At 46.2% G+C, this 10,045-nt stretch overlaps 1 protein-coding gene across 1 annotated transcript; it reads right to left on the reverse strand.

The window, feature by feature from the left end:
* Positions 1-4,914: 4,914 nt before the first annotated feature.
* LOC125729429 (intersectin-2-like) lies at positions 4,915-9,498 on the reverse strand. The gene is made up of 4 exons (XM_049005676.1): positions 9,428-9,498; positions 8,493-8,632; positions 6,483-6,622; positions 4,915-6,038 (listed from the first exon to the last, which is right to left on the reverse strand). Exons 1-4 carry the CDS (start codon positions 9,447-9,449, stop codon positions 5,858-5,860), a joined length of 483 nt encoding a protein of 160 aa, XP_048861633.1. The 5' UTR covers positions 9,450-9,498; the 3' UTR covers positions 4,915-5,857.
* Positions 9,499-10,045: the final 547 nt, after the last annotated feature.

Below are 10,045 nucleotides of genomic sequence, written 5' to 3' on the forward strand. Positions count from 1 at the left end.
AGTATTGTATAAATGCTGAAGCACAGTTAGGGTAGTTTCTTTGCAATGTTGTTCTGAATCTGCTGCTATTAAGATATCATCCACGTATAGTAATACCTGACTATGTGATGGTATTTCACAGGTACTCATAGAGTATCTAAGGGCCATGGTATATACATGTGGGCTTTCAGAAAATCCCTGAGGGAGTCTAGTATATGTATATTTTTTCCCTTTATAGGTAAATCCAAATAAATGTTGAGAATCAGGGTGCAATGGTACTGAGAAAAATGCATTACTAAGATCCACTACTGAGAAGTAGCTTTTATCAGGAGTCAATGAGTTGAGCAATAAGTGTGGGTTAGGCACGTCTGGTGCTGCATGTTGCACTATGTTATTAACAGGTCTTAAATCCTGCACCATGCGCCATTTCCCTGTATGTCCCTTCTGGACTGGAAAGATAGGAGTGTTGCAAGTGGCTTCAGGAGCCTCTCGCAATATTCCTGATGCTAACATGTCTTGCACTACAGGGGCTATACCTTTCTCTGCTTCAGGTTTTAATGGGTATTGCCGGACGGTGTTCTGATTTCACAGTTACTTTGTAAGGTGGGAATCCCTTTACCAGCCCTACATCAGTGGGGGAGGACGACCACAACCCTTCTGGAAGGCGATCTAGATCTGGACATGATCCCTCCTCCAGGGTTGAAAAAATTTGTCAGGTTGGGTCCTTTAAGTGTGTGGTGGGAGTGGTTTGAACTCTCCATCCCAAAGGAAACCGCCACACATTGTGTTTCTCATCATAGCTCCAACAGGAGCCAGATACGGGTTGGTAGTCATTGTAACTGTGCATAGAATCTCGTAAGAACATCTCTACATCTCTCCACTGCATCTGGGGTGGTTTTGAAAGAGATACGTGTGGTGTTCTCTCTCTAAATACAGCTTGTTGCTTGTTAGATAAAATGACTGAGGCTGCTGAAAACCCAGTGGTGGGGTTAACATACATATATTATACAAGTGTCTTGGAGGGCATGAAACGTTTTGTCATAGACGTAATCTGGTCCAAGGGTGTCTTTGTACCACATAGTGACGTGTAAGGCATCGTCAGGCATGAACTGGGCCTGTCTAGGGGACTGCTTTTCTCTAGTTTTCCGCAATAATTCTCGTGTCTGTGCAGTTCCCCCTAGGTCCAGAGACCAGTAATATTGTGGTGTTGTGGTTCCTTGCACAACATAAGCTTCCTCATTTACGATTGCTTTCATGCCAGTGGCTGTGGCAACCACGCTAATGCCCATTTGTACCATAAGGTCTCGACCTAACAAGTTAACAGGACAAGAAGGGCTTATTAACACCTGTGCTTGACATTCAAGTCCAGTTTCCTTATCTTTTACTGCAACTGGGTTTGTTAACTGATGTCTGTCTGTCTGACCTCCTGCCGTTTTTATATTTATGACTGATGAAGAATATGTGACTCCGGGAGGACTGGAGGTTAGGACAGTCCTACATGCTCCAGTGTCACACAGACATTCATATACTTTGCCGTTTATGACTAACTTCCGACTTGGCAAGGTTTCCCACTGCCTTTCTGCTAATAACTGACACACTGCTTGTAAATCTATTTCCTTATCTAAAAGGTCTTGTAAAGTGACCTCCGTTTCCTTTCTTAAAATCACCTCTGTTTTGCCTCGGATGGTGTCGGTAACAGGGGCCTCCGAGGGGGGTCATTGATCATTGTTTTCAATGGAGTTTGGGTTATATGGTTGTTTCCCTACTCTACAATTCCTAGCTAAGTGTCCAGGTTTCCTGCATGTCCAGCAAATGTTATCTTGCTGAGACGAATTCCTGTAATTGTTTCTGAAAACACCTCTCCCCCTTCCTCGGCCTCTTGACCTTCCTCTGAATCCTCCCCTCCCCGGAGGATTCATTTGCACTAACGCTACTACATCTGAGGCGCTGAATATTGTGTCTGTCTTTTCCTGTTTCTGCGCTCTCTGCGCGTGTTGGGCATATTCTAGTGCTTGTTGGACTGAACCAGTATTCTGATGTACCCAATGTTTGTCAAGATATTTTCGCAATTCGGGCTTTAGGCCTGCGACAAAAGCTCGTTTTAGCTGTTGTTGGTACACTCCTACTGCCTCTTCATCAAATGGGATCCCTGAGTTTCCTCTAAATACAACTCTCATTCTATCCATAAAATCCTCAGGTTCCTCTCCATCTTTTTGTTTACATTGCGCTATTCTGCCATAATCTGCTCGTCTCATAAACACTATCTCTATCCTTCCATGTAATTGTTGCATACTCTGTTTTCTACGTACATCTCTTAACTTACTTTGTTCCAACCATGCATCAGAAAAAACATATTCTTTTTTTCTGTCTTTACCTTCTTTCTTATTGGTAGTCTGTAACATCTCCAGTTTTAAGTTTAGCTTTTATACAAAAGTCTGTGAGCTTTTATATATATCTGGAGTGTGGAGTTTTCCTTCAAACCCATGTTTTTTCCTCCATCTACTTATTTGTCCTGATCCTGGCTTATATCCTTCCATAAACTTCTCATCTCCCTCTAGTTCCATTTGTTTACTTTGATTCTTCCCCATTGTTACCTTTTAATGGATACACTACAAAAAATAAAAAATCCTAAAAGCAAGTATCTGGCATGAGACCTCAGGAGGACACTAACACGGCCTTCTACTGCTCCCTATTAGAGCAGCGGTGTTAGTTTTCAGGGATGAAACCCGTCCTTGATCCTTCAGTCACCAGTATGTTGTTGCTTTTAGGGTGGATCGTGTAGGTTAATCTAAAACCTATAAAAACACATCCACATACATCAATATATATATTTCCAACAACGCCTACTTTCTCTCCCGGTTAATTTCGGCTAACCTCAACCACATGCATGTCTTGGCCACCTACTTATTTAGGTGCCGTATCTCTCACTTGGCCACCTACTCACTTAGGTGCCGTATCTCTCACCTGTATAGTGTGCTCTCTGATCCGTCACCGAGGTCCTTCAGACATCACCAGACGTCGAGCGCAGTTCTAACCACCGGCCTGATGACGAATTCACATCACAGGTCTTTCTTGCACCCGACTTCGAGTGGCTGTCGACAGACTTCGGTGTCGCTTCTCTCGGCGTACTGGAGACGTCTTCGGGGTTCCTCGGATCCGGCTCGAAGGACCAAATTCTATGTTGGGGAAAGCGCCCGGCGTTTCCACCCCAACTCCACATTTACGAGACACACACAGGTTACAGTTTTACTTGCAAGGGTACCCACACTCTCTGCAATGCAAACTACAGCAGAATGTGTTACAAAGGGTGGTTCCCCTTGGCTTCTTTATTTATAGTCAATGGGGGGCGCAAGAGAGGGAAGTGAGATTCTTATCTAAGTAGGCAGCTGTTAACCACCTACTTAGAGTACAATAGCTAAGAGTATGTGGCTAGAAGATAAGAAATAACGTATACATATATATTTACACTCATTGCTGATCATACAGAAATGATTAACAACTGTTTCTTCAACCTAACAGTGAGTATGGGTATTGTGAAATGTTGGATGTCAACTGTTACAAAACGTGCTGCACCAGTTTATTTATGGATGGATGGATGGATGGATGGATCTGATTAACATCAAACCGCCAGTAACTTCACTCTACCCTGAACTCCACAGTCCTTGTCCAAAGACAGAGTTCATTCTTAGGCAGGTCCCAGACCTATTTCCAAATCTCCTGCTCCCCAGATTCTCGAGAACACTCCAGAGAATCACTTGGACCATGGACACTTGCGGGAGGCTCTGGACAGGGCCGAGGAGCTCTGTCTGCAGGTCAACGAGGGGGTCCGGGAGAAGGAGAACTCCGACAGGTTAGAGTGGATTCAGAGCCATGTCCAGTGTGAAGGCATCACTGAGGTGAGCACATCTAATGCAACTATATCACGAAGCTCTTGTCTATAGCCTGGGTTTTATATAATCTACAATATTCCCTCCTGAAGTTCTTAACAAATGTTTGTTTACATGCACAGCCTCTAACAAAGTCGTCTACAGAGTTAATCCTACTACAAGTTAGGGTCTGGATTTTTGCAGCTTTCCTACAGTTTACTGGACACTTCCAATTGTTCCATTTCCCTACAGAACTTGATATTCAACTCCTTGACCAACTGCCTGGGTCCCCGAAAGCTGCTACACAGCGGCAAGGTCTATAAAACTAAGAGCAACAAGGAGTTATACACCTTCCTCTTCAATGACTTCCTGCTGCTCACCCAAGCAGTGAAGCAGTTCACCTCATCAGGGACGGATAAGCTCTTCAGTCCCAAGTGCAACATGCAGTTCAAGATGTACAAGAACGTGAGACTCTTTTTCATGCTGGGGAGTAATGGAGGGGGCTAGCAATACCAGACAGTTACATTTACGGCACAAAATCATACATTGCGTTTTAAATGAACTTTTCATATCCATACAATTCGGAGTAGAACTTTCTAGAAAGAGGTGCCATTTCCTTAGTTGTATGTTTAGCCCATTTTTACGGGCTTTCTCTACTGTGTGTACTTCCAATTTAATGCGAGTCTATGACCCGATTTTGGTCTTCTATCCAACCAGCCCGTGTTTCTAAATGAAGTTCTGGTGAAGATGCCCTCCGATCCGTCTAGCGATGAGCCAATCTTCCACATCTCCCACATCGACCGTGTTTATACTCTCAGGACAGAGAACATCAATGAGAGGTTAGTGGGGAAGGAAGGGAGTTAGAGAAGAGACTAAGGAGAATTGAACAAGGAAGCTGTGGCTTCAGTCCACAAGGAGGCTCCCTCGGTGTCCTGTTCTGGTAACAAATCAGGTGTTTCTTCTTATTTAATCAATCAGGACTGCCTGGGCGCAGAAAATCAAAGCTGCTTCAGAACATTTCATAGAGACTGAGAAGAAGAAGCGAGAGAAAGCTTACCAAGGTGAACTATTTTATTTGCATTTAATCCTTTTCAGTGTCTTAGCATAACCCTTCAGTCCAGTTTGATTATGTAATGGTTTTATTCATCTGTCTACAAAATTGCTTGTCCTTTTCCTATTTAATTTAGTTATATGTATGTGTGTGTGTGTATATTTATGTATCTGTAATATAAAATCCTCTAAGTCACCAGTATATATTCATTACCCTATTCAGTGTTTCAGAACCCTGACCCCATGTTTTAGTCCATGTTGGACGTTTCACAGCCAGAACCTACAAACCCCATGAGCAAGAATTTGTTTCTTCCAACCAGTTGAGCATAGAGAGTCAGTCAAAGGCTACTCAACTGGTTTGTAAAAACAAAATCTTGGTCTGAGTTTGTAGCTGAGCACTGGTTTTTCCTAAATTTGAGTTTCCCTCTTTTACACAGCCTGTCCTTCCAGTGAACACATCCGTTGCAGTTTAAGAACCTACTACTTTCCCTTTTGGTTGCTGTACAGTCTATTTATGCAGACCTTCATTACTGAACCCTTGATAACCCTATCATAGACTGCAGTGCCCCATTAACTACAGTTTTTTTTTCCAGTTGCTGTATCTTATTTCTGCCAATTCCTTGGGAGTTCCTTGCATCTTAACTTCTTTATTATGAATCTTATTTATTGTTCCTTGGTCTTTCGACTCATGCATCACTTGCTGTATGCATTTCCAGCTCGTTCCCTGAAAACCAGTGGCACTGGCCGCCTGCTGGTCACTATTTTGGAGGCCACAGAGCTCAAGCCCTGCAAGCCCAATGGTGAGGGTCAAAGGTCAAGTCCTATCTCCCGAAACTCCAGCCGCTGCTTTGTCAGGCTGCTGCTGCTTTGTCAGGCTGCTGCTGCTTTGTCAGGCTGCTGCTGCTTTGTCAGGCTGCTGCTGCTTTGTCAGGCTGCTGCTGCTTTGTCAGGCTGCTGGTTTGTCAGGCTGCTGGTTTGTCAGCCTGCTCCTGAGCGGCGCGCAGTTTGGCCCGGAGTTCACGCTCACGTTCTTCCTCCTCCTTCAGCTTGGCCTCCCGCTCCTCCTGGATCCTCCTCCGCCGCTCCTCCTCCTCCCGCTCCAACTTCACACGCCACTGCCGCTCTTTCTCCAGCTTGGCTTGCCTGTGAATGACATGATGCATCACATTGAAGCTGAATTTGGCCCAGCACCACATCATGGCCCTTCAATCACGTGATGCAGCTATATTTTCTTTAAACAAACCATCAAGGTCACGTCATCCATTCAAATTTAATGCTTTAACTGAACTTTGTCACACTGGGTCTGTAATTGACATTAAAATTGCTCTTAGCCATCTGACATGTTCTGACATTATGTAGGTGATGTGTTGACCCACTTAAAAATAGAAAAACAAACAAAAAATAAGTAAAAGGGAGCTCTGGATCCCCAAGGACCAGCTTGGGAAGCACAGTGTTAAAGTGATATTAAAAAGCGATTTAGGACAGGTCAGTCACCATTGCAGGGAAACCAAACCTGGCACCATGACAGCCAACAGAAATGCAAAAACGACAACAGAGCATGCAGGCCTTGCAGGAGGCCTAGCTCACCTGACCGCCTCCTCCTCCTCTCTCTTCCTCCTCTCCAACTCCAGTTCTCGCCTCCGCTGCAGGTCACATAGCTTGTCGGCCTTGACCTGCCGCAGTCTGTCCAGGACCTGCTGCTGCTTGGTCTGGCTTTCCCGGAGCTCCTGTGGGAAGGGACCGGGCCCGCACCACCATTAGCGCAGAGCACCAAGCCACACCGCCAACCACCACTCGCTATACAAGGTACAGACACCAGATCCAATTCAGAACACACGGGATTCTGGGCCATAGATTATGGATGGCAAAAATAACAATAAAAATAAAAAAAATACTCAAAGATCCCTGCTATTAATGCACTTAAATATTTCAACCAAGGATTGTTATACGCACTACAAGGAAAACGCCGATTATTTTCTAAATGTGGCTGAATTAAGGTGACAGCAACTCACAGAACAGGAAATGAATATGGAGCGAATGGAGATATCGGCAGAGACTGAAAAGTGAAGGAAAAAAGTAAGCTGAACACAACAAGAGCTTTGTAGCGACAGGCAGCATGCGATAGGTGGAAATGAGGAGGCCAGAAACACATCACAGGTAACGGCGATGAAAGTGGCACGGCCTTTCACAGGATCCATAACCCACGGGGCTGGGAAGACGGGATGGAGGGCGAGAGACGGACACGGATGTAGGGAGACAGAGGGGGGAAAAAGCAGAGAAACAACCTTAATCAGAAGGAAGAGACTGCTAAGGCAGCCCAGCAAAGAAAGGAGACCCTGAAGAAGACAGTCGTCCATGTCCTCAAACTGGGCAGGACGCGAAGGGGAGAGAAAGATAGAGTGAAAAATGAAAGAGTTAGCGGGGAAAATTAATGGGAGGAGGTTGGCCTGCTAATTCTTGGCATCAAAGGTAGAATGGCGTGGCGAGCAGCTCTTAATGTGCCGTTTAGGCCCACTGTGGGTCAGATCCGCCCCCCTCCCCTGAGACAACGTCAGCCTGAGTCACAAACGCGAGTGGCATCTTCATAGCCAAAAGCAGAATTACAGGTTGGGTGACATTGCTCCCCGTTCCCAAAAGCAGATGCTGACAGCACGCGTTGATGCATATTTACATTTATTTATTTAGCAGATGCTTTTGTCGAAAGTGACGTACAAGCGAGGATCAGAGAGCAGAGGCAGCCAACGTCTCTGGGACAACTGTGGTTAAAGGCCCTGTTTACTGCACCTGCCATGGAATTTTACCCCACAACCTTCCAGAGGGAGGTACATGCAGATGCATACCTCACTGAACTATGCATTGTCCTACATCACAAGAATATATTTTAATTATGTTTGGGTTTCCTATTAGAGAATGACACCTGCGTTGTCATCTCCTGACAAAATCTGGAATCTCATCTATACTAATGTGTGCAAAATGTCACTGGTTACTGCACTGCAGGGATGGGCTTCACAACTCAAAATGGGTGAAATTACAGTGGACTGTCAATCTCTGCCTTTAACCCAAAAGGAATCAAGGACAAAAAAAGATGAGTAGTTGGCATTGATGGAGAAAATGATGCCTCAAGAACCATTTGTTGTATTTTTTGAGCCCACTAGATGGTGCTCTTGGCATGCTTTGGGGCAGCGCTGTGGGGCAGCGCTGTGGGGCAGCGCTGTGGGGCAGCGCTGTGGGGCAGCGCTGTGGGGCAGCGCTGTGGGGCAGCGCTGTGGGGCAGCGCTGTGGGGCAGCGCTTTGGGGCAGCGCTTTGGGGCAGCGCTGTGGGGCAGCGCTGTGGGGCAGCGCTTTGAGCCCAATTATGAATTGAATGCAATCAAATCAGCAAATACAGCAAATGGCTCATGGGGCATCATTTTTGTCCATCACTAGTTAGTTTAGTAAACTGGGCAATCGATAAGTCCCACCTCCTGCCAATTTTGAGGCTTCACTTCTCCACTTTATTCTATTTACAAATGCTACTGGCCCCTGTACAGCACACTGGGCTAACTAGAGGCAAGCCACAACATTGATGCCTTTCTACCACCAGTAATGCCTCCTCACCTTGATGTCCACGTTGTACTGGTCCATCTCCGACAGTTTTGCCACGGTATCCTTCTCCAGCACATCCAGCTGCTCCTTGAGTTTCCGACAGACGATGTCCTTCTCAGTCACGCCCCTCTTTACGGAGGAAAGTGTCGGACCTGTATACAGAAACACTACCTCTAAGCAAGACCCTTCACCTGCAATTGCTTCATCCTGGGACTGACAATCTACATCTAAGCCCTGCAAGGAAGTCCTCCAACTTGCAGGGAAAACTGCAAGGGGGTTGGTGGCAGGGTTGGCACTCCAGCCACCGGAAAAAAATGTACACTGTTCCATTCCATTCGGACTAGTGTGATGCTGAGGTGTCACCCGCTGCACGACTACACTCAGGTTCTCATCCCTGAGGTGGTTCGTGTGGAGGGTGCAGCAACGCGCTGTATCAGCAGGGGGCCCTTACATTAACAACCCTAAGTGCACCTCGAGGTTATATGGTAAGTATTTTCTTGTTGACATGTGAGAGGGAGGGCTGTGACAGATAACCTGGCCCCCACAATCCCCCACTCCACCCAAACCCTACAGAGCCGAGATGAGTTGGTAGCCGACTTGTGCCCAGAACTTCTGGAAACTCCTGTACTGCTGGAAAAGCCTTCCAGGGGGGGTTACATCTGAAAGCTGGCTGAAAGAACGCCAAGATTCTGCATTGCTGTCATCGAAGCAAAACTGTCGACTGCCTCCAAGCCTTTTACTCTAAGGTGAATAATGTAGCTAAAATACAAAAGATGTATTACAAGTGGGTGCATCCAAACTTTTGTCTGGTAGTGTACACCTACATTTTAGAAGCACAAGAAGCATGTACCACCCATGTGCCACCATGACATTTAAGTACTTCAAGAATGACTGCAGGGGGGGGGGGCGCCAGGTAACGCAGGGAGAAGCAGGGAGATCAGACTCACCAGACCTACTGTTCAGCCCCATGTTGCATAGGATCTCCTTGCATCTCTGCTGCTCCACAATCAGCTGAGAATGTTTCCTCTGCCCCTCCTGCACAAAAACAGGCCAAACTCCCTCAGAAAGCTGGAGAATCCTGAAATAAACCCTCCCTGGAAACTTCACCCTATCTATCTATTGCTTTTATAGTAAATTCCCCCCCAAAAAAACTGCACATTCTCCAGGAAAGGTGTGAAGAACAGTCTCTCCCTTGGTTGCCAAAATCTGAAGACTGCTAATCAGACAGGAGTGGCACAGCTGTTGTATAACGCACAGCAGACATAACGCCAGATCACATGGAAAAAGAACCGTGTTGAATCTATTTATCAGTGTTGCAGCTGGTGCTCGTCCCATAGCTGCTGGGATCTTGGACGGCAGCGGAGGAAGGCCGCAGACCTCAAGCTGCCGCTGCAGGGCGTTGACCTCCAGCAGGCAGCTGTCCTGCTTCTGACTGATCAGTTCCAGCTCTCCCTTCTGGATGCTCCTCTTGCTCTGGACGTCCCTGAGTCGGTCAGAGATCTGCTTGTGCTTGTCTCTCTGAAATTAAACAGTGGTCTTATGAGTCCTGAGGGCGGGAATATTGT

Source organism: Brienomyrus brachyistius, unplaced genomic scaffold, assembly GCF_023856365.1.
Source record: "Brienomyrus brachyistius isolate T26 unplaced genomic scaffold, BBRACH_0.4 scaffold664, whole genome shotgun sequence".
Taxonomy (NCBI): Eukaryota; Metazoa; Chordata; class Actinopteri; order Osteoglossiformes; family Mormyridae; genus Brienomyrus; species Brienomyrus brachyistius.

Bases quoted from the DNA above. Each gene is read 5' to 3' on its own strand.
- LOC125729429 (XM_049005676.1), bottom strand. From the start codon at position 9,449: ATGGGGCTGAACAGTAGGTCTG. The intron at 8,633-9,427 runs GTGAGTCTGATC...TTCTGTATACAG, and splicing joins GGGGCTGAACAGTAGGTCTG to GTCCGACACTTTCCTCCGTA. The intron at 6,623-8,492 runs GTGAGGAGGCAT...CCCTTCCCACAG, and splicing joins AGTACAACGTGGACATCAAG to GAGCTCCGGGAAAGCCAGAC.